The sequence below is a fragment of the Artemia franciscana genome, chromosome 8 (assembly GCF_032884065.1).
Source record: "Artemia franciscana chromosome 8, ASM3288406v1, whole genome shotgun sequence".
In the NCBI taxonomy this organism is placed as follows: Eukaryota; Metazoa; Arthropoda; class Branchiopoda; order Anostraca; family Artemiidae; genus Artemia; species Artemia franciscana.
This window is the reverse complement of record NC_088870.1, coordinates 10,102,832-10,127,379: the sequence shown is the minus strand read 5'-3', so window position 1 is coordinate 10,127,379 and position 24,548 is coordinate 10,102,832. Positions and strand designations below refer to the sequence as shown.

At 35.6% G+C, this 24,548-nt stretch overlaps 1 protein-coding gene and 1 long non-coding RNA gene across 2 annotated transcripts in view; one reads left to right on the top strand and one right to left on the bottom strand.

Moving 5' to 3' along the window:
* The window catches only part of LOC136029963 (uncharacterized), a 69,282-nt gene extending 59,777 nt beyond the window's left edge, over positions 1-9,505 (top strand). Inside the window, exon 3 of the long non-coding RNA XR_010618148.1 lies at positions 9,305-9,505. This is a non-coding gene — a long non-coding RNA (uncharacterized LOC136029963). The remainder of the gene's footprint in view (positions 1-9,304) is intronic.
* LOC136029962 (uncharacterized) lies at positions 2,322-24,443 on the bottom strand. Its single transcript, XM_065708518.1, has 3 exons — positions 24,166-24,443; positions 20,983-21,196; positions 2,322-2,858 (listed from the first exon to the last, which is right to left on the bottom strand). Exons 1-3 carry the CDS (start codon positions 24,304-24,306, stop codon positions 2,398-2,400), a joined length of 816 nt encoding a protein of 271 aa, XP_065564590.1. The 5' UTR covers positions 24,307-24,443; the 3' UTR covers positions 2,322-2,397.
* Between the last annotated feature and the right edge of the window lie 105 nt (positions 24,444-24,548).

The following is a 24,548-nucleotide window of genomic DNA, read 5'->3' as shown; positions in this document are numbered from 1 at the left end:
AGCTGAAATCGGGGTGCTAGGAACAAAAAAAAAACAAAAAAAACACGACAAAACCAAAGTGTTGCTCTCGCAACACAATTACAGACCGGGACACCAGGACACAAATGACGACCGGGACTCCGGGACACAGGGAATATAAGTGACGACCGGGACACTCAAAGAGAAATTACAAACTGGGACACCGGGACACAAATGACGACCGGGACACAGGGAATATAAATGACGACAGGGACACATCATTAGAATAATGAGGTATAGATCTGAATATGGATTGTTTTTCCCATGGACACTTGTATGTTGCATGTTCAAGAGTCAGTAAACCTGACAATCTATTTATATGCACAGACAATGGGACAGCGAAGAATGTTGTATATTCGCATGTTTTACGTAGTTAAAAACATATATATATATATATATATATATATATATATATATATATATATATATATATATATATATATATATATATATATATATATATATATATATATATATATATATATATATATATATATATATCTATTCACAGGTGGTACACAGGGACACAACTACAATGGCGCGTAACTAATATGGCGCGTAACGACTTACGCGCGCGGGGGGGGGGGGCTTGGGGGGCGCGAAGCGCCCCACCAACTAGGTGTTGGGGTGGCACGAAGCGCCATCCCAACAGCTAGTTATTTATAATGTTATTGTTATAGTGTATATATGTTGTTGCTAATTATTGAGTATTGAATTGTTATATTATTCTATAGTCTGTATTGTTATTAAAAAACTGTCCTGCCTCTTTTTAACGCTTTCAGAAGGTCTCAAATATGAAGTTTTCATACCGAAAGATGTTTTTACCTTACCTTGAAGATTTATTTTCAACCCCCTTTGGACAAAAAAAAAAAATCTTTCCTTAATCAATTACCGGACCCACCTAAACAAAATTTGTGATTTTTCTTCAATCTTTTTAAATCTGTGTTCATTTTTTGCTGGTATCCAAGAAAACAGCTGCAGAATACAGTAATACAGCGTACCAATACAGCTGCAGGAGACATGGAACAAGCAACACGTCGGTAAAGTTATCCTTAATTTAATTGTACTCCGTGGTAAACTGAATTTAGGATAAAAATCCTCAACTGATTTGTGGTTTATATTCCTCGATTTTAAGTTTTTAACTTTGGGCTTTGAGATAAACTGCTCACTCTCGGGTCAGAAAATTTTCCTAAATCTGTGCTAGTCCCCTGAAAGATTAAAAAGGCCACTTCAGTTATTTACGCAAGATTCCTATATAAATCTTTGTCATGGATTTAATTTGCCAAGGTAGTCAAATTTTCTCCCCTCTGGACAAGTATTAGGTCAACTTATCTGAAAACCACAGTTTCCTAAGGTTTTTCTGTTGGCTGTTTGAAAATTATGAAGTTTTCAGCACAGTACCAAGTTTGGTCAGTGTTGCCACGTTGAACCGTGAAAATGAATAAGAAAAAGTAAGTAGTTATATTTGACATCACTTTTCGCCCATAAACAGCTTCTCAAATTGTTTGGTGCCCTATTTTTTTAGCCTTTTTCCGATTTTAACCTAACTTTCTTGGCCCTCGTTACTACCAAAACTGCATAAATGCGCTTGAAAATCTGTTTTATTAAGAGCTACCCTGCCCGTCGCCTGTTGCTGCAAACTTAAAAGAAAAGAAATTCAAAGAAAGTTCCCCTGCAAAAAATTCCACCTCGCGGAAAGCTCCCCTCAGTGGAAAATTACCCCTACAAAGGGATATTCTCCTGAAAGTTGTCCTTAGCAGAAAATCTCCCATACCACTGGAAGATTCTCAACACGGATTAATAACGACCACATTTTTAAATTTAGAAGTATTAGAAAAATTTTCTCCGGAAAATCCCCCCCCCCCATGGACCACCCTATCCCCGGAAAATTACCCTCTGAAAAATTTTCTCTTGGCGATATCTATTCAGTTTTGGCTATTCTTTTAGCTATAGCTATTCATTTTTAGCTAGATTTTAGATATTCATTCAATTAATTGACCAATCAGCTAAAGCAACTTCCATTTACGTAGATTTATACTAATCAATAAAACTGTGTATTGCGGTATTCAATTTCATCAAGTGAAGTTGAAGCTGCACATTTTTTCTCTACCGTCTTTATCACCTTTATTTAGCTTCAACATTTTTTACGACTTTCTAATGACCTACCAAACTATAGTAATTTACAGTAATGCATTATAGTAATTGTAACTTATATATGTAACTACATATTATTTTAATAAGCTTTATAAATTAGAAATTAATTCAAAAGGAGTTAAAAAAAATAAAAAAACAAGATCTGTAACTTACAAATTTGTTGGTTTATTAAAAAAGCCAAAACTAACAAAAACGTAAACCTGAGACTACTTAAGTTTTATTAAATCAACTACTTTCAAATAACCACGGTAGGAGATGAGTGTCGACATTATTATGCTTAAAGTAGCTACGAATATATTCTTCAAAATATTCAATTTCATCAAGTGAAGCTGCACATTTTTCATTCACCGCTTGTTTATCATCTCTATTTAGCTGTTCACTTATACAGTCATCTTCACTGCCTGAACCGAAGCTCATCCTTTTCTTTGTATCAAATGCCCAGTTTTCAGTACCCTTTTCCTCTTTTAAATATTTCTTAAATTCTGGATGTAAAGCTCTTTCCTTATATTTATGCATCCTCTTCACGAGGGTCTTCATAATTCGATGTCGAGTTGAAGGAGACGCTGGTGAAGCCCCTGATTCTCCGGGAGTCCTGTTGATAGAGGTAGGAAGTGATGAATCGGATTTTGTTCGCATTCCAAGGGTTAATGGGACCTCCAGCATGCTGGCTCCAGTGCATTTATCATCTGAAAATATAATGATAGTTATGATTTATTTCTTACCCACTAATGTAGAGCACAAAAACAGAGAGAAAAAATTATGAGAAAAGTATTGACTCAAGATCATAAAAAGGTGACAAATGACTTAAGTTTGTATCTGACAGCATTTTGATTGCTACAGCAATGATGTAAACCATTGTACTATAACTATTACTACTGATACCGTGTAGCAATAATCAGCCTAAAGTCAACCTGTTTGTACGCTCCTTATCCACCCAGTTTATTAAAAGTAAATGTAAATGAATAAAAAACGAAGGCAAGAAAAAAAAAATAGACAAATGAAAGGATAATATTCAGCCAGTTAAAGAGATGTATAAAAAAGTAGGTATTTCGGCAGGGACCTCTTTATTGCTAAAAAAAAAAAAAAAAAAAAAAAAAAAAAAAAAAAAAAAAAAAAAAAAAAAAAAAAAAAAATCTAACGTTCCCCTAGCCACCTTAGCAAGGGTTTCTTTGCTTATTTCTTTAAAGTGGTTTTATTTTTCGAAGTGGTTTTATTTTTTGAAGTGATTTACTTTTTGAAGTGTTTTATTTTTTGAAGTGGATTTATTTTTTTGAAGGGGTTTTAATTAAGACTTCAAGACTTTTAAGGGGGTTTATAGACTTCAAGAGCTTAGTTTATCTTTTACATTTTGTTCGGAGGAAAAGGGGGGCACTGCAGATAGTTTAGCCGTGATTCTCGCCCAAATAGCCACTTTTTTCCGTAGCCACTTTCAGGAAACGTCCTCGATGTTGTTTTGTCCTCAGATTAATACTAATAGAAAGTTCAGAAGCACAGGGAAACAGATGAGAAACCGATTGGTACGGAACGAAAAGTGTTCTAAAAATAGTTGCAAGTACTGGTAAGATGTACTTGTGTGCGTTTAGTGTAGCCAAAATTCCAAAACATTTCATTAGATTCAGGTCAGATCAAAAACTGATGATTTTGAACAAGAGCTACAAATCTTGAATTTTCGCATGCAATCTTGAACTTCATTCAATCCAAGAACTACAAAATCTTGAACTTTCGCAAAATATTGAACTTTCGCAACATTTTGAAGTTCTGATCGGTACCGATGGAAAACAGCAAAAATTTCTAGCCCCATAACCTGTAGGAAACATTGGAAAACTGATCTTTTTAGTACCGATTGGTTTTTGAGCGATTCCCAATGCGTCTGAAAGACAATCACAAAGGCAGCTAAATAGTCATGCCAGGGAAGCCCATAAGCCTTAACAGAAGAAGAAGCTTACAAAGACGAATCTTTATGTAACGGGCTGTTAAAGTGCTTCAAACACCACAAATTTTAACTATCAGCTAAGAGTCTATCTGACTATACTTGCACACTAAGCTCAAAAATCAGTACTTATCTTCTTATAATTCAACTCCTAGAATCAAAAGATCTACTGAAGGAAATCTGAGCAGATCCTAGATGAATTAAATAAAAAAAACAATTTTTTTTTACTGAAAGTAAGGAGCGACATTAAAACTGAAAACGAAAAAAAAATACTTCGTATATGAAAGGGGCTGTTCCCTCCTCAACGCCCCGCTCTTTACGCTAAAGTTTGACACTTTCTCTCAACTCTGCTTTTTAAAACAGTAAATGACTTTAGCGTAAAGAGCGGGTCGTTGGGAGGGAGCAGTGGAATCCTGTTATTTTTTGCCACATGAAAGATCACAGATGCGTGTTTATTTTTTTTTTTAGGGGGTGATCATATCGACTCAGTGGGCCGAGAATTTCGAGGGATGGCTCATTTCAACGGAAGTGAAAAGGTCTAGTATTCTTTTTAAGTGACAAAAAAATTGGAGGGCAACTAGACCCTCTCCCACGATACATTTTTTTCTGGGAGGATTTGGCACTGGAAAATTTTCCATTGAGAGGGAAATTTCCAGGAGCAACTTTTCAGGAGAAACTTTTACACCGGGTGAATTTGCCAGATTTCCTATATGAAATTTTTTTTTATATATCTTGCTTTCTCTTTACCGATTCAATCTCACGCGTGATGTTGAAGGTAATTATCCTTGCTAAACTTTCACCAGGATTGTATTTTCCAGAGGATATTTCTCTGGGGAGAAGGATTTTTCATGGAGATGGATCCAGATATACTGGCAATTTAAAAAAATACAAGTTTTTTTTCGACTGAGAGTAAGGAGCAACATTAAAACTTAAAACGAACAGAAATTATTACGTAAATGAGGGGGATCACCCCTTCCTCAACACCTCGATCTCAAAGCTAAAGTTTGAGTTTTGTTCCAATTCTTTAAAAACGGCTCATGAAACACAAGGGTCGTTTAATTAGAGCAATAAGTAACTTTTTTCTTAAGTTCCGAAAAGCTGTAGCGTGAAGAGCGAGGTATGCCCATGAAAGAAATGAAATTGAAGGTTCTCCCACTACAAATATATTAACTAGGATTTCCTTATGCAATGGACTTCTCATAAATTTTTACCACTCGTTGTAACGAACTGTAAATAGACATATAATATGTAGAATGTATATAATTGGAATGTAAAAGTAGAAATAAGGAACATTTTGGAATTCTCACCAAAACTTAACTCCTTTGATATTTATATATATATATATATATATATATATATATATATATATATATATATATATATATATATATATATATATATATATACATATATACATATATACATATATATATATATATATATATATATATATATATATATATATATATATATTGTTGCTGAAAAGTCTTTTGTAGGTAGGGGGGGGGTCGCTTGTGATGCAAATGAAGGGTCTAAGTATATATTTGCACATTAGGGGGTGGGGGTGAAAAGTCTTTTGTAGGTAGGGGGGGGGTCGCTTGTGATGCAAATGAAGGGTCTAAGTATATATTTGCACATTAGGGGGTGGGGGTTTATACTCTGTTGATATATAGGTGGTATGAAATTCATGAATTTCTAAGTAAAACTGGAAATACAAGGAAAGAGGTGAAGATAAAGCCCCCCCCCCCCCGTCAAAATACATTAACTAGGATAATTGTGCATCCTATGAAGTAAAAACTGTTTATCTTAACATATCTCCTTATGTGATGGACTGCTCATACATCTATACCTAACTAGTTTATGGGAGAAGTTGCTCGAACTAACTGGAACCGCCCCGCCCCCCCCCCCCAATATAAGGGCTTTTAGTCAAAATATGCATATAAAAAGAAATGGGTTTTGTGGAAATTCCAAAACGCTCCTTGTTTCTGCTTTTATATTTCGATTATATGCATTTTATATATTAGATTTCTTTTAATTTGCTAAAATTTCAAATAATGTAAAACGAAAAATATTTTATTCAAAACCATTTTATTGTGGAATGCGTACTAAACTATTTCTTGATACCGCTATTTAAAAAAAAATGATGTGTAGTTTAAAATTGTTTTTATATCAAATAATTATAAATATCTTGGGAAATGGTTTATATTAAGACAGCCCAAACAAAATTTGCTATTAATTTTTGAAAAGCCGATGAGCCTTGAAAGACGGTAACTCTGACTTCAGGTTTCAGCTAGCAATATTATTATTAATATGATATTCACTGAAGGTTCCTAAAGAGCACAGCTTAGATACCAATCCAATTAAAAAAAATTCCATCTCACCTATGAGAAGCTTTTGGTACAGAGTTCTGAATTTGGTGCCTCTTCCAAACCCACACTCCGACGCATACATCGTACTACAACACACCCTAGGTGGGAACGTAATTTTGTTTTTTTTTGCATACAGTTTAGACACCAATGCCAGTTTCCTGTTTCCAATTGGATACCAATACTAGTCTCCAGCCGCGAATTGTGTCCCAAAAATGAATCGAGTTTTTATAGGTGTAAATTGGTATCTAAGCCGTGCTAAAGAGTATTATAAAGGCATTAAAAGTATAACCTGCTAAAAATTTAGCCATGAGTGATACGCGGAACGCATCTTAAGCAGCAAATCATATTTGAGCTCCATAGTTTCTCTTTGGCTTATCAGGGAAGTCAGAGTTAGTTTGTCGTTTCTATATAGCTAATTAAATAGAAAAAAAATATGTTTTTTCAAGTGAAAGCGAGGAGCAACATTAAAACGAACAGGAATTATTACGTGTATGAAGGGGATTGTTCCCTCCTCAACACCTTGCTCTTTGAGCTAAAGGTTTTTAGTAATTTTAGAAATGCTTCCTATTGTTCAAATTAAATGACCCTTGTGTTTCAGATGTTGATCCTAAAGAAATGGGACAAAGTACAAACTTTAGCGTAAAGAGCGTATATGTATATGTTTAGAACATATATTTTGGCAACTACCAGTTTTTTGCTTTTACGCCATTTGTAACTGTCACACTAAGTACACTCCACACTCCTAAGTAGCCTACTTTATCTAGATACGAAAGATAACTGCCATGTCTTCAAACATAGTTGGCACTGAGTCTGATACTAACGATGGTGAAGATGCAGCTAGTGCGATGGAATTAGATAGTGAAGAAGATAGGAGAAAAAGAAGAGAATCGACGTCAGCTAAGAAAAAGTATACCCGATCGCGGTCCAAGTTTCAGTCTAGTTAGCTGAGAATGCCTGAGTGTTCAACTTGGCTTGCAAGAGAAAAAGCCAGTGACGAAATAGGGTTTTGTACGTACTGTAAAAAAAGCTTTATTTGTGGGATTATCTCAAAAACTTATTTTTCGGAAGGTTCTTAATTTAATTTGGAAAAAAAGAGCTTTTGCCTGGTTCTGACCTAGAGTTCGAATAAATGTCCATCAAAAGTACTTCAGACGGAAAACCTTCTTATGCACGCCTAATAGGCTTGTTTTTTATCGCAAGGACTGAACTAGTATCATGTACTATAGTTGTCGGCTGGGCGTTAAGTAGAGATAGAATGGAGTACCCTTCCTAATGTTTTTAGCTAGTTCGATGCAAAATTTGAGTTGGTAAAATAGTGGTGCGAAGCGCCACTATTTTACTGGCTTTTTTTAACGCAGCCAAGTAGCTGCGTTAAAAAAGTAGTATATGACGAAAAAGTAGTATATGACGTAGTATAGTATATGACATCGTATATGACAAGTAGTATATGACGAAAATCAATGAAAGGAAATCAGTCTCAGTCTTTAAGGAACAAAAATGAAGTAATTTTAAAAGTAATATCGCCCAAATCAGGTGGTAAAAGTAACCGGTGAAATCCATTCCCCCACCAAACTTTTTGGATAGTGACACCTCTATTCGGTACGAGACCAAGTCCAAGTGAAGCAAGAACTTCCACTTCTTAGTCCCAGCCTGTTATCTCTTTGCACTTCCATCATAGGGCAACTCTTCTACAACTGCCACTAATTTCTTATTTTCAATTTTTTCTTTAGCCTTTATCTTACCCTGCTATGATAACTCTACCCCCCCCCCCCCGCCACGTCAAAAAATTGAAAAAGAATTAAAATAAATAAAAATATAAAAATAAGCGCAATGGAATATTCTACTCAGTTTTTCCTGCCTATATTTTGGAATGTTGGTAGAATAATCCAAATGTTTTTTTTCTTCTTTATGTTCATTTGTCATGCTTTTTCTTTCGCTCTTATATGTTTCATGTTGTTACAATTTTCCGGAAAGGTGAATGCTGCATTGGGGGGGGGGGGGTATTTTATGTAGGCAGCATTCTCCGGAGCGGAATACACCGAACCCTCGTTTCTATTAATGGGCGGTTATCATACACAGTATGTGACTTAAACGCCATCTTTGTATTTGTTTTGGTGAATGCTAGAATATGATATTGCTATGACAACGTAAATTTGAACAGGGCAGGGTAAATTTTCCAGAGGGATTTTCCGCGAGAAGGAATACACCTAGCACCAACAGAAATACGGCTACGAAGCAAAATTAAATTTGGGATTGAACCGTGGGTTTGACGACCGATCGTGCCCTATTAGGGATACAGTTGTCCAATTCCGTTCGGTAGAAGTATTGCCATATGGGCATTGAGATGGATATGTGCCGTATGTAAGACTGAAATGAAATGGAATTTGTAACATGATTAGCCGATCAAAACCGAAATCTAAGAAGATTCTATACTATTAACCCCCTATCCACATATTTTCCATATTAATGAAGGGGTCTAGTCAGGCCTGGATTTAAATTTTTGGTATCCCTAGGGCCAAGTGTTTTTGCCGCTCGGCATTTATACCATAGGAGGGTCGCTCAATTTTTTAAGAAAGCATTCTTTATGATGACAATTTTTATTTATTCGTAAAATAACATCACTTATGATAATAATTTTACTATCAAATATTTACACGATGGGGGTATTAAGTAAATTAAATAAACCAGCATGGTATGGGAAATAAATTAAATTCATTGGTAAATAGCAAGACATAAAAAAATGTACGCATTATGCATTATTTTTTAACTAGGACTATTTATCCTCAAAGCCAATTGACTAAGCCTTTCTCATTACTTTTTGTTTCCTGTGAAGGTACCTATGATGTCTATCGCAAGGCACTTCTTGGGTTAGCCTTCCGTCAACAGTGAGCAGGAATAAAGATGTCAATCTTTTGCAGCTGGTTGAAGGTCCGAAGTAGTTCTTCACCAGAAAAACGATGGAGAAAGATATTCCTCCTGTGCAATCTCTGATAGGCCTACTAAAAACCAATCTTAAGAACCATTTCATAACTAAGAACCACTCTTAAGAACCATTACATAAATTAGAACCATTCTTAAGAACCATTATACAACTAAGAACCGTCCTTAAGAACCCTTACATAACTAAAAAACATTCTTAAGACAGTGTCAATGTTTGGATGGGTGTCAACTGCATCAAAATGACACAAAACCTTGCTAGCCTCAGTTCAAAGCAGGCCTTTATTTCTTCATTACTATTTTGTTTCAAGACGGTTTTCAAATTTAAGCATTCATCAAACAGTTCGTGGTAACGACCTGTAGTAAGGAGCGACCCGACTCAATAGTAACCGAAACTCTAAAAAGTGGAATATTGGTACCAATAGTTACATCAAAAGAATCGCATTTTAATGCTGATTTTAAATATATAAGTTTCATCAAGATTAGTCTTACCCATCGAAAGTTACGAGCCTGAGAAAATTTGCCTCATTTTAGAAAATAGGGGAGAACACCCCCTAAAAGTCATACTATCTTAACAAAATCACACCATCAGATTGAGCGTATCAGAGAACCTTGTTGTAGAAGTTTCAAGCCCCTATCTACAAAATGTGGAATTTCTCATTTTTTGCCAGAAGACAAATAACGGATGCGTGTTTTTTTTTTTTTTCCATTGGTGATCGTATCGACTCAGTGGTTCTAGAGTGTCACTAAAGGGCTCATTCTAACGAAAATCAAAAGTCCTAGTGCCCTTTTTAAGTGACCAAAAAATTGGAGGGCATTTAGGCCCCCTCCCACGCTCATTTTTTCTCCAAAGTCACCGGATCAAAATTCTGAGATAACCATTTTATTCACCATAGTCGAAAAACCTAATAACTATGTCTTTGGGGAAGACTTACTCACCCGCAGTTCCCATGGGAGGGGCTGCAAGTTACAAACTTTGACCTGTGTTTACATATGGTAATGGTTACTGGGAAGTGTACAGACGTTTTCAGGGGGATTTTTTTGGTTTGGGGGGAGAGTTGAGGGGGGGGGTTACGTGGGAGTATCTTTCCATGGAGGAGCTTCTCATGGGGGAAGAGACTTTCAATGGAGGGGCGCATGATTTTCTAGCATTATTTAAAAAAACAGTGAAAAAATAAATACGAAAAGTTATTTTTACTGAAAGTGAGAACCAGCATTAAAACTTAAAACGAACAGAATTTACTACGCATATGAGGGGTTTATCTCCTCGTAATACCTCGCTCTTTACGCTTAAGCATTTTTAGTAATTTCAACTATTTATTCTACGGCCTTTGTGATTCACGGGTTATCCTTAAGGAACTGGGACAAAATTTAAGCTTTAATGTCAAGAGCGAGATATCAAAGAGGGGTGAGCCCCCTCATATACGCAATAAAAACATACGAATAGGGAAGTTCGCTACTTATTTTTTACTTATGAAAACGTTCGTAAAAAATTATAAGTTATAGTTGCCTTTTTAAGTAATCAAAAAATTGGAGGGCAACTAGGCCTCCTCCCTTGCTCCTTTTTTCTCAAAATCTTCCAATTAAAACTATGAAAAAGCCATTTAGCCCCAAAAAACTAATATGCAAATTTTTTTTTAATTATTTATGTACGGAGAGCCAAGATCAAAACATGCACTAATTCGAAAATGTCCAGAAATTAAACAAAAAAAAACAAGTTTTTTTTTAAATGAAAGTAAGGAGCGATATTAAAACTTAAAACGAACAGAAATTACTCCGTATTTCAAAGGGGCTTTTCCTCTTCAACGCCCCGCTCTTTACGCTATAGTATTTTTACTGTTTTAAAATGTTGAGTTAAGAGAAAGAGTCAAACTTTAGCGTAAAGAGCGGGGCGTTGAGGAGGAAAAGCCCCTTTGAAATACGGAGTAATTTTTGTTCGTTTTAAGTTTTAATGTCGCTCCTTACTTTCCTTTAAAAAAACTTGTTTTTTTTTTTGTTTAATCTGCAACCCTAGGTTCAATATCGTCGGGATAAAAACTCAGTAGCTCACTTGCGTGATTCATGATTTCTTAGGCAAACTTTTATGAAGCTGAGTATACCTATTTTCCCTTTTTGTGAGTTCGGCATGTAATGTATGTAATATAAAATTCAAAGTATTCAAACGAAAGTTTTCAGATCCTGTAAATGTAGCAATGCTGTAACATTGTGCCTCATATTCATCAAACCGTGCAAGTATCTTCCTTCTGTGTCGGTTGTCTGCTACATAAGTCCTGCTTACTTCTTTTTCTCGCTGCACTTTCTAGCCCTCCAATATTTTGTCTTACTTCATGAAGAAAACCACTAAGAGAGTTGTAATACATAATAACCTATCATAATTCTGTGGATTCATGCTGGAGTTTTATGTTCACCTTGTTACACCTTTCCAGTATGATACCCCATAAAATTGCCATGCCTAAGACCAAACATATTTGCTAATTTGCAATTATATTGTCTCCCCCAGTATGAATTAGCCGGTTAGAACATCAACAGGTTGACTCTAGTTCGGCATCGTGAAGTGACATACATGAGAGGAACATTTTCAAGTATAGTCGAAAATTTTCAAGTGTACTACTGTCAACCAGCGTGTGATCCCCGGGGAGACCCTCCTACACAGGTTGACTCTAGTTCGGCATTGTGGAGTGACATGCATGAGAGGTGTAGCATAAGTGGGAGATGGTAAGAATGGCAATGAAGGGGGGGGGGGGGGAATTAGCCATGACTTGATGCCCACTTAATTGGATTATTTGTCTTGGCTTTTTCTACAATTTTAATTTAAATAAAAAAAACAAGTTTTTTTAACTAAAAGTAAGGAGCGACATTAAAACTTAAAACGACCAGAAATTACTTCGTATATGAAAGAGGCTGCTTCCTCATCAACGCCTCGCTCTTTACGCTAAAGTTTGACTCTTTCTCTCAATTCTTCTTTTTAAAACAGTAAAAAACTTTAGCGTAAAGAGCGGGGCGTTGATGAGGAAGCAGCCTCTTTCATATACGAAGTAATTTCTGGTCGTTTTAAGTTTTAATGTCGCTCCTTACTTTTAGTTAAAAAACTTGTTTTTTTTATTTAATTTCTGGACGTTTTTGAATCAATGCATGTTTTGATTTTGGCTCTCCGCAGAGGAATAATTAAAACAAAATTTGCATTTTTTTTTGGCTAAATGGCTTTCTCATAATTTTGATCGAATGATTTTGAGAAAAAAAGAGCGGGGGACGAAGCCTAGTTGCCCTCCAATTTTTTGGTTAATTAAAAAGGCAACTAGAATTTTTAATTTTTTACGAATATTTTTATTAGTAAAAGATCTACGTAACTTATAAATTAGCTTACGTAAAGAACTTTTGTATTCTCATATTTTTATTACATATATGAGGGGGTTCGCCCCCTTGTCAGATCCTCGCTCTTTACACTAAAGCTTAAATTTTGTCCCAAATCCTTAAGAATGACCCCAGAATCACAAAAGCCGTAGAATAAATAGTTGAAATTACTAAAAATACTTTAGCATAAAGAGCGAGGTATTAGGAGGAGGTGAGCCCCTCAAATGGGTAATAATTTCTGTTTGTTTTAAGTTTTAATGCTGCTCCTTACTTCCAGCTGAAAGAACTTTTTCATATTTATTTTTTCATTGTTTTTTTTTTAAATAATGCTAGTAAATCCTGCGCTCCCTTCATGGAGATTTTCTTCCCCCATGACAAACTATCGATGGAAAGTTCCCCCAGAATATCCCCCTCTTCTCAGCCCCTCCCCCAACCAAAAAAAAATCCTCCTGAAAACGCCTGTACACTTCCCAATAACCATTACTATATGTAAGCACTGGTCAAAGTTTGTAACTTGTTGCCCCTCCCACGGGGACTGTGGGGGAGTAAGTCGTCCCCAAAGACATAGTTATAAGGTTTTTCGACTACGCTGAATAAAATGGCTATCTCAGAATTTTGATCCGTTGACTTTGGTAAAATAATTAGCGTGGGAGGGGGCCTAGGTGCCCTCCAATTTTTTTGGTCACTTAAAAAGGGCACTAGAACTTTTCATTTCCGTTAGAATGAGACCTCTTGCAACATTCTAGGACAACTGGGTCGATACGATCACCCCTGGGAAAAAAAAAAAACAAAAAAACAAAAAAACAAATAAACACGCATCCGTGATCTGCCTTCTGGCAAAAAATACAAAATTCCACATTTTTGTAGATAGGAGCTTGAAACTTCTACAGTAGGGTTCTCTGATACGCTGAATCTGATGGTGTGATTTTCGTCAAGATTCTATGACTTCTAGGGGGCGTTTCCCCCTATTTTCTAAAATAACGCAAATTTTCTCAGGCTCGTAACTTTTGATGGGTAAGACTAAACTTGATGAAACTTATATATTTAAAATCAGCATTAAAATTCGATTCTTTTGATGTAGGTATTGGTATCAAAATTCCATTTTTTAGAGTTTTGGTTACTATTGAGCCGGGTCGCTCCTTACTACAGTTCGTTACCACGAACTGTTTGATTAGCCATGACTTGACTTGCCCACAACTATTCCGTTTTTAATTCAAAATAGCAGGGTTCTCAAGGGAACCCTGCTATTCTTTCGATGCGCTGGCTTTATTTCTGGTTGAGGATCTGTCAGCAGTGCTATTACCAATTTTATTTTTCCATTTTTAATTCAAAATAGCAGGGTTCTCAAAGGAAACCTGCTATTCTTTCGATGAGCTGGCTTTATTTCTGGTTGAGGATCTCTCAGCAGTGCTATTACCAATTTTATTTTTCCATTTTTAATTCAAAATAGCAGGGTTCTCAAAGGAAACCTGCTATTCTTTCGATGCGCTGGCTTTATTTCTGGTTGAGGATCTCTCAGCAGTGCTATTACCAATTTTATTTTTCCATTTTTAATTCAAAATAGCAGGATTCTCAAGGGAAACCTGCTATTCTTTCGATGCGCTGGCTTTATTTCTCGTTGAGGATCTCTCAGCAGTGCTATTACCAATTTTATTTTTCCATTTTTAATTCAAAATAGCAGGGTTCTCAAGGGAAACCTGCTATTCTTTCGATGCGCTGGCTTTATTTCTGGTTGAGGATCTCTCAGCAGTGCTATTACCAATTTTATTTTTCCATTTTTAATTCAAAATAGCAGGGTTCTCAAAGGAAACCTGCTATTCTTTCGATGCGCTGGCTTTATTTCTGGTTGAGGATCTCTCAGCAGTGCTATTACCAATTTTATTTTTCCATTTTTAATTCAAAATAGCAGGATTCTCAAGGGAAACCTGCTATTCTTTCGATGCGCTGGCTTTATTTCTGGTTGAGGATCTCTCAGCAGTGCTATTACCAATTTTATTTTTCCATTTTTAATTCAAAATAGCAGGGTTCTCAAGGGAAACCTGCTATTCTTTCGATGCGCTGGCTTTACTTCTGGTTGAGGATCTCTCAGCAGTGCTATTACCAATTTTATTTTTCCATTTTTAATTCAAAATAGCAGGGTTCTCAAGGGAAACCTGCTATTCTTTCGATGTGCTGGCTTTACTTCTGGTTGAGGATCTCTCAGCAGTGCTATTACCAATTTTATTTTTCCATTTTTAATTCAAAATAGCAGGGTTCTCAAAGGAAACCTGCTATTCTTTCGATGCGCTGGCTTTATTTCTGGTTGAGGATCTCTCAGCAGTGCTATTACCAATTTTATTTTTCCATTTTTAATTCAAAATAGCAGGGTTCTCAAAGGAAACCTGCTATTCTTTCGATGCGCTGGCTTTATTTCTGGTTGAGGATCTCTCAGCAGTGCTATTACCAATTTTATTTTTCCATTTTTAATTCAAAATAGCAGGGTTCTCAAGGGAAACCTGCTATTCTTTCGATGCGCTGGCTTTATTTCTGGTTGAGGATCTCTCAGCAGTGCTATTACCAATTTTATTTTTCCATTTTTAATTCAAAATAGCAGGGTTCTCAAAGGAAACCTGCTATTCTTTCGATGCGCTGGCTTTATTTCTGGTTGAGGATCTCTCAGCAGTGCTATTACCAATTTTATTTTTCCATTTTTAATTCAAAATAGCAGGGTTCTCAAAGGAAACCTGCTATTCTTTCGATGCGCTGGCTTTATTTCTGGTTGAGGATCTCTCAGCAGTGCTATTACCAATTTTATTTTTCCATTTTTAATTCAAAATAGCAGGGTTCTCAAAGGAAACCTGCTATTCTTTCGATGCGCTGGCTTTATTTCTGGTTGAGGATCTCTCAGCAGTGCTATTACCAATTTTATTTTTCCATTTTTAATTCAAAATAGCAGGGTTCTCAAAGGAAACCTGCTATTCTTTCGATGCGCTGGCTTTACTTCTGGTTGAGGATCTCTCAGCAGTGCTATTACCAATTTTATTTTTCCATTTTTAATTCAAAATAGCAGGGTTCTCAAAGGAAACCTGCTATTCTTTCGATGCGCTGGCTTTATTTCTGGTTGAGGATCTCTCAGCAGTGCTATTACCAATTTTATTTTTCCATTTTTAATTCAAAATAGCAGGGTTCTCAAGGGAAACCTGCTATTCTTTCGATGTGCTGGCTTTACTTCTGGTTGAGGATCTCTCAGCAGTGCTATTACCAATTTTATTTAAGCTCTAAAAAAATGTGTTATTTGTTTAATTAAGAACATGAAAGGCATAACCATCGTGCCTTGGATATATTTTGTAACTGTAATGTACACTTTTAATGCCGCATCTGTGTATTGAGGCACTGAAGAAATTTCAAGTTCCTCCAGCAGTCCAAAAAGTAAAATGGCCTCTGCAGAGGCCATTTTTTCGTGAGACGCCGAGATTTACGGGAAAATCCCCAAAATCTGGGGATAGTGCAAGCCCTGGAAAGAAGGCAATTGATGAGTATAAGCCAAAAGCAATGAAAGAGAGAGATGATACCAAGCTATCAGCTTTCATTCTTGGGAGCCATCTGACAGTTATAAGGGGCTACAGAATTCTTGTGTTATTTTAAGATTATCTTTATGTGAAGCATAGCAGCTTTATGTGAAGCATAGCAGCTTTATGTGAAGCATAGCAGCATAGCAGCATTGCAGCAGAGTGCATCTGACACTTTGACGGTAAAACCCCTCATTCTAGTTTTATTAAGAAAAAAACTTGTTCAGTGATAATTTTTTGCGCGAATATAGTAAAGAACCAACCACAGCCCATAGTCATTAATAGTTGAAAAACACGTTTTGAAAAAAAATGCCTAATGAGTAAAAAATTTTCATCTGAGACTGATTCAGTAATGGTACCAGCATAAACCAAAAATATTCCCAGAAATCCTAAGGGAGTAAATATCAATTTCACATTTTTGATGCGATTTTGCGCCCCCGGCATTGTGCGCCCCTACGCTTGGGCCTTGTGGGCCTATTGATAAATCCTGGCATGGATATAATACTGGATAAAGTAGTTCTTGATTTTAAAACAGCGACAGTAGTAATTTATAAGAAAAAAACTCGTTCAGTGATAATTTTTTGTGCCCCCGGCATTGTGCGCCCCTACGCTTGGGCCTTGTGGGCCTATTGATAAATCCTTGCCTGGGTGTAATAATGGATAAAGCAGTTCTTGTATCAGTTTAAGATAAGTGATAAGAATTATGATGTTGTAACTTCAAGTTGTAAGTCCCAGTACAAAGTAACTACTAAAACAACAAAATTCTTACTTTTTCCTTATAAGTATAACTTTAGTAAAAATTATTTTATACTTGTCTTCTTTTGAGCCAAGGTTTCTTTTAGCTAAATTCTGGTCTTTGGCCAAATTGTTGAAAATTCCACATTTTCTACCTATATTTTGTGCACGGTCTGTCAATGTTTTAAAACAACGACAGTGGTAACTTTCTAATATAATGAAAAGGTTCATGGTAACGAACTGTAGTAAGGAGCGACCCGGCTCAATAGTAACCGAAACTCTAAAAAATGGAATTCTGATACCAATAGTTACATCAAAAGAATCGCATTTTAATGCTGATATTAAATATATAATCAAACAGTTCGTGGTAACGAACTGTAAGGAGCGATCCGGCTCAATAGTAACCAAAACTCTAAAAAATTGAATTTTGATATCAATTGCTACATCAAAAGAATCGCATTTTAATGCTGATTTTAAATATATAAGTTTCATCAAGTTTAGTCTTACCCATCAAAAGTTACGAGCCTGAGAAAATTTGCCTTATTTAGGAAAATAGGGGGAAACACCCCCTAAAAGTCGTAGGATCTTAACGAAAATGACACCATCAGATTCAGCGTATCAGAGAACCCTACTGTAGAAGTTTCAAGCTCCTATCTACAAAAATGTGGAATTTTGTATTTTTTGCCAGAAGACAAATCACGGGTGCGTGTTTATTTCTTTGTTTTTTTTTTTTTTCTTTTCTTTTCCCCAGGGGTCATCGTATCGACCAAGTGGTCCTAGAATGTCGCAAGAGGGCTCATTCTAACGGAAATGAAAAGTTCTAGTGCCCTTTTTAAGTGACCAAAAAAATTGGAGGGCACCTAGGCCCCCTCCCACGCTCATTTTTTCTCCAAAGTCAACAGATCAAAATTTTGAGATAGCCATTTTGTTCCGCATAGTCAAAAACCATAATAACTATGTCTTTGGGAATGACTTACTCCCCCAAAGTCCCTGGGTGTGGGGCTGCAACTTACAAACTTCGACCAGTGTTTACATATAATAATGGTTATTGGGAAGTGTACAGTCGGTTTCAGGGGATTTTTTTTTGGTTTTGGGGGTGGGGTTGAGGGGAGGGGGCTATGTGGGAGGATCTTTCCATGGAGAAATGTGTCATGGGGGAACAGAAATTCAATGAAAAGAGCGCAGGATTTTCTAAAATTACTATAAAAAAACAATGAAAAAGTAAACATGGAAAATTTTTTTTCAATTGAAAGTAAAGAGTAGCATTGAAACTTAAAACGAACAGAGATTATTACGCATGTGAGGGGTTCTAAAAATACTTTAGCATAAAGAGCGAGGTATTTAGGAGGAGATAAATACCTCGCTCTTTATGCTATAGTATTTTTAGTAATTTCAACTATTCATTCTACGGCCTTTCTGATTCAGGGGTCATTCTTAAAGAATTGGGACAAAACTTGCGATTTAGTGTAAAGAACGAGGTATTAACGAGGGTACAAACCCTCTCATATACATAATAAAAATTAAAGAATATAAAAGTTTGTTACGTAAGATAATTCTTAAGTTACGTATATTTTTTACTAACAGAAAAATTCGTTAAAAATAAAAATTTATAGTTGCCTTTTTATGTAACCGAAAAATTGCATGGCAACTAGGCCTCCTTTCCCATCCCTTATTTCTCAAAATCGTCTGATCAAAACTAAGAGAAAGCCATTTAGCCAAAAAAGGAATTAATATGCAAATTTCATTTTAATAATTTATGTGTGGAGAGCCAAAATCAAACATGCATTAATTCAAAAACGTTCAAAAATTACATAAAAAAAACTAGTTTTTTTAACTGAAAGTAAGGAGCGACATTAAAACTTAAAACGAACAGAAATTACTCCGTATATGAAATGGGTTGTCCCCTCCGCAATCCCTCGCTCTTTACGCTAAAGTTTGACTCTTTGCCACAATTCTGCTTTTTAATACAATTAAAAGCTTTAGCGTAAAGAGCGAGGGATTGCGGAGGGGACAACCCATTTCATATACGGAGTAATTTCTGTTCGTTTTAAGTTTTAATGTCGCTCCTTACTTTCAGTTAAAAAAACTAGTTTTTTTTTATGTAATTTTCATCAAGATTAGTCTTACCCATCACAAGTTACGAGAAAATTTGCCTCATTTTTGAAAATAGGGGGAAACACCCCCTAAAATTCATACAATCTTAATGATCACACCATCAGATTCAGCGTATCAGAGAACCCTACTGTACAAGTTCCAAGCTCCTATCTACAAAAATGTGGAATTTCGCATGTTTTGCCAGAAGACAAATCACGGATGCGTGTTTTTGTTTTGTTTTTTTTTTTCCCCAGGAGTGATCGTATCGACTCAGTGGTCCTAGAATGTCGCGAAAGGGCTCATTATAACGGAAATTAAAAGTTTTAGTGGCCTTTTTAAGTGAACAAAAAAATTGGAGGGCACCTAGGCCCCCTCCCTCAAAGAATCAAAATTCTGAGATAGCCATTTTATTTACCATAGTCGAAAAACCTAATAACTATGTCTTTGGGGACGACTTACTCCCGCGCAGTCCCCGTGGGAGGGGCTGCAAGTTACAAACTTTGACCTGTGTTTACATACAGTAATGGTTACTGGGAAGTGTACAGACGTTTTCAGGGGGATTTTTTTGGTTTGGGGGGGGGGGGAGTTGAGACGAGGGGTTACGTGGGAGGATCTTTCCATGGAGGAAATTCTCATGGGGGAAGAGACTTTCAATGGAGGGGGCGCAGGATTTTCTAGCATTATTTAAAAAAAAACAATGAAAAAATAAATATGGAAGGTTTTTTTCTACTGAAAGTGTCGAGCAGCATTAAAACTGAAAACGAACAGACATTATAACGCATATGAGGGGTTTACCTCCTCGTAATACCTCGCTCTTTACGCTAAAGTATTTTAAGTAATTACAAATACTTATTCTATGGCCTTTGTGATTCAAGGGTCATTCTTAAGGAATTGGGACAAAATTTAAGCTTTAGTGTAAAGAGCGAGGTATCGAAGAGGAATGAGCCCCCTCATATAAGCAATAAAAACATACGAAGACAGAAGCTCGCTACGTAAGTTAATTCGTAAGTTACGTATATTTTTTACTTATGAAAATGTTCGTAAAAAAATAAAAGTTATAGTTGCTATTTTAAGTAATCAAAAAATTGGAGCGTAACTAGGCCTCCTCCCTCGCTCCTTTTTTCTTAAAAATCTTCCGATTAAAACTATGAAAAAGCCATTTAGACAAAAAAAAATTAATATGCAAATTTCGTTTTAATTATTTATGTGCGGAGAGCCAAGATCAAAACATGTATTAATTCGAAAACGTCCAGAAATTAAACAAAAAAACAAGTTTTTTTAAATGAAAGTAAGGAGCGACATTAAAACTTAAAACGAACAGAAATTACTCCGTATATGATAGGGGTTTTTCCTCCTCAACGCTCCACTCTTTACGCTAAAGTTTTTTACTGTTTTAAAAAGTAGATGTAAGAGAAAGGTTCAAACTTTAGCGTAAAGAGCGGGGCATTGAGGAGGAAAATCCCCTTTCATATACGGAGTAATTTCTGTTCCTTTTAAGTTTTAATGTTGCTCCTTACTTTCATTTAAAAAACTTATTTTTTGTTTGTTTAATGTTTAAAAAAAACATGTTGAACTGAATTTTATATTACGTTGACTGTAATTTTAAACAAGCAAACAAAGTCAAATTTTAAAGCGCTTCTATAACAACTTTAAGTCAAGTTGGAACAATAATATAATTTGATTGCTATTGATTGATGTTATTGGTTGTTATTAATATAATATACAAGAATTAGAACAAGAATTTGGTTGTTTTGGCAGTTTTATAGGACCAGGAGTAACCACTTACAAAAAAGATTGTTAATCTCACTATAATCGCAACAAAAAGGAATTAAAAAAAAGTTCAAACCTATAATAGCCTCGAACAGCTGTTCCTCTCTTGTTTTGCGTTCTTTTAAACTTCTTTGCCAACTAGTTAAATTTTTTGTTTCTTCGTCAAGACTTTTATCCAGTTCTTCTATTTCTTCTCGAAGGTCCAGCAATTGCATTTCAATACATATTTTTGCATCTCTGTCATTATTTTGAGGATGAAGAGCTAGTAGCTTCCTTTGTAAGCTTTCAGCCTAAAGATTGAACTCTGTAAAACTGGTTCTGTAAATCACTCCCCTATCTAAACTTGATGAGCAGTTTTCAAGAAAGGCCGCATGTAAAGTGATCGTCTCTTTAGTACCTCAATTTCAATCTCATTTTTTTAAAAATTCAACTTGTAAGGAAAGCAAGGCCGTATCCAGAGGGCTAGGGGTTTGAGCCCCCCTCTCCCCCCAAATGTTTGTCCGGACCATGAAAATGTAACAAAAATGCATGTAAACATAATTTAGGTATGTTTTGTACCCCCCCCCCCCCCAAAAAAAAAATATTACCCCCACCCCCACGAACAAAATTACGGGCGACAAGCTTGCTACTTGTCCCCGTAAAAAAACACCCAGCAACTGAAACGTCGATTCGACGCCCTATGCGCCAGCAATGGCCCTGGAGGATCTTTATCCTTTATCTTATCCACGAACAAAATTCCGGGATACGGTCCAGAAAGAAAGGGCAAGGAAAACTTGATTTTAGTGATTCATAATATATCACAATATTATCTGATTCACAAAATACACAAAAGTACCCCTACCCTTGGAAAAAAAACTTTCCCAATTACTTGCGAGCGAAAGTGAGCTTTGTGAAGTCTTTTTTGTGTGTCATGTATCATGTTCTCATGTGTTTATGTGTCTTTATGTGTTTATGTGTTTATGTGTGTTTATGTGTCATTTTTTGTGTGTCAATATGCGAATATTGAGTTGAATATTGTGATCTTTAACTCCTTTTTTCTTTAAATTTAAGCCTTCTTTAAGTCCTCTGCTCTTTACAAAAAAATTGCTTCAAAGATGAAGACACTAGCGCAAGTATAATGGAACCAAAATTCTTTATTTTTCTATTACAGCGCCTCGAGAAAGAAGAGCTCATTTAGTTGTATTTGCTTTCAAGTGCCAGGGATCGCAAACAAATCTGATTGTTTGAATTGGTTAATTAAAAATTCACACAACCATATACATATTAAAAATTCCAAAGGGCAATCGCACCTCTAAAGGGAATCTAAGCTTACTCAAGTCGTTTGTCGTTCAAGTCGTTCAATTCGTTTGAACCATGTTTTCCATGTAACTTAAATCAGTTTGATATCTAAGTTATACAAAGCCCAATTCGTTTTGCGCCTCACTTTTTCACTCATATTTATAGATTCTCGAGAAAAAAAAATCTACTTTTCAGTCCAATTTGAAAATAAGTTTATTATTTAATTTTTTATCATTAATTCTCTCTAGTAAAATATTAAAATTCTTGTTTATGCTCAGTTGAATAAGCAGTCGAATAAGCATAAAAATTTGTAGACATCTGGAATTCACTTTTAATGAAAAAGACATCGGTTTGAAGTTATTTAGTTTTTGGTTGTAGCGGGCGCGAAATTTGGCAAAAAAGTGTGGATGAAAAACCAGCAAAGAAATAATGTGAAAACAGATGGCAGTAAACAACTTGAGTAAGCTTAGATTCCTTTTAAAGGTGCGATTGTCCTTGCCAGTCAACGGATAATAATTTTATTATTATTATTTATTATTTTATTAGAGTTTAATAATAAACTTATTTTACAAATTCAGATTTTTTACAAATTATTTTTTTTTACAAATTGTTTTACGAAGTTTTTACAAATTCAGCGAATTGGTTTTGCTTATTTATTTTCCGGTTTAACGTGAGGGCACCAGTCCGTATCCAGAGAGTGAAGGGGTGTTGGGGTAGCCTATAGTGTTTAAGCCCCCCACCCTGAAATTTTTTCACGACTCGTAAAAACATGACACAAATACATATAAACAAATTTTAGACTCGTTTTTCAAAAAAAATTTCAACCCCACCTCCTTCCCAAAAAAAAGCCGAGAATCGCCTTTTGAGGGCACCAACGAAACATCATAATGCCCTAAAAACTCCATAATTTTATAGAACAAAAAAAAATATTAAAAATTGTGTGTTTTCGGGTGTGGATAGACCTAAAAGGAATCGAGGTAAGAAAAAAATGTATGTTTTCAATGGTTTTCTTCAGGAAAGTATTGCTATTAGGGGTTACCCACCCTGGCTGTCCGTGTAGGCAAGCATTTGGATGGAATATTTTATGTTAAACTCAAAATATTTCCAAAATAAGAGTTTAAATTACAGACTTAGTTTAAATATGGTCCTCAGCATGAGCGGAAATTCGGGGATAAATTCTTTGTAATGGAACTGGATTCCCACCCACCTGAAAGAAACACTGTAAAATTTTGAAACTAATTTAAAACACTCTGAAGTACATACTAATATCATTCCCTATTTAGTACCAATAAACCGAAAAATTTCCCACCCCACTCCCCTTGATGGTCAAATATATAAGCCGAATTGTATATACGCAATAAATTTCCCATGTAACTTTTTTCTTCAAATTTATTTAACGATAATCAAGTAATACAACAGTAAATTCATGATAAAGAAATTGCATTGCGCGTATACACTTCGGGAGGGGGGAGACAGTTGATTGATGTGCCTTAAAGAATTATTTTTGTAGGTATTTGAGAATGTTTTAAAGTAGTTGTTTAGAATTTTATAGTGGCTCCTTCTTGAGAGTGGGAATACAGCACCAATGGCAACCCCCCCTCCTCTTACAGTTTTCCTGAAAGATCTCCCACTGAATATTTGAGAATCTAGTTTCTTCAACTACTAAAGGCTGATAACAAATGAAGAGTAAAATTGAAGAGATGTGATTGGTTACCAAGAAAACACTTTTACAAACTCGTTACGCAAAAAAACTGAAACAGATTTTATTTGACTTGCTGATCTGGCTTGAGACTTATTTGGCCACGATCGATGGAATTTTTTTGTATACAACACACTGGTATTTGTTCAATTCTTGTTGCTTGATAATTATCAAATTAGAAAACATAATTTTATTAATGTAAATTACTTGAGCGGAAATAAATTGTAGTGCCAAAATACTACTTGCATAATTTCCCAGGTGCGTAAACGTTGAAAGTCTTACTTTGATATTTGCTGACGCCTTTTTCTGTCTCAACACTGTCACCTGTTTTTGTGTTTTTGCTACCTCTCCTTCCACAACCCTGTCATATCTTATTGCAATTCTATTCCCGATTGCTTCACCAGATAAGCCGTTAAATGCCATCACGAAAAAAAAAAATTCTTCAAATAAGAACACACTCCCACTAAGCTTATCACTAAACTGTGGAAGTGAGCGATTTTGCGGTTCTTGTACTATGATCAGCAAATTACTTGCAAGGAACGTAGAACTTGGTTTTATTCAATTTTTCTCTGGCACTTTATCATTAATGTAGATAACCGCATAGATAAACCATATTTTAAAGAAATTTGGCGTCATTATTTTGTTGACAGTGTTTTCAGTTACGA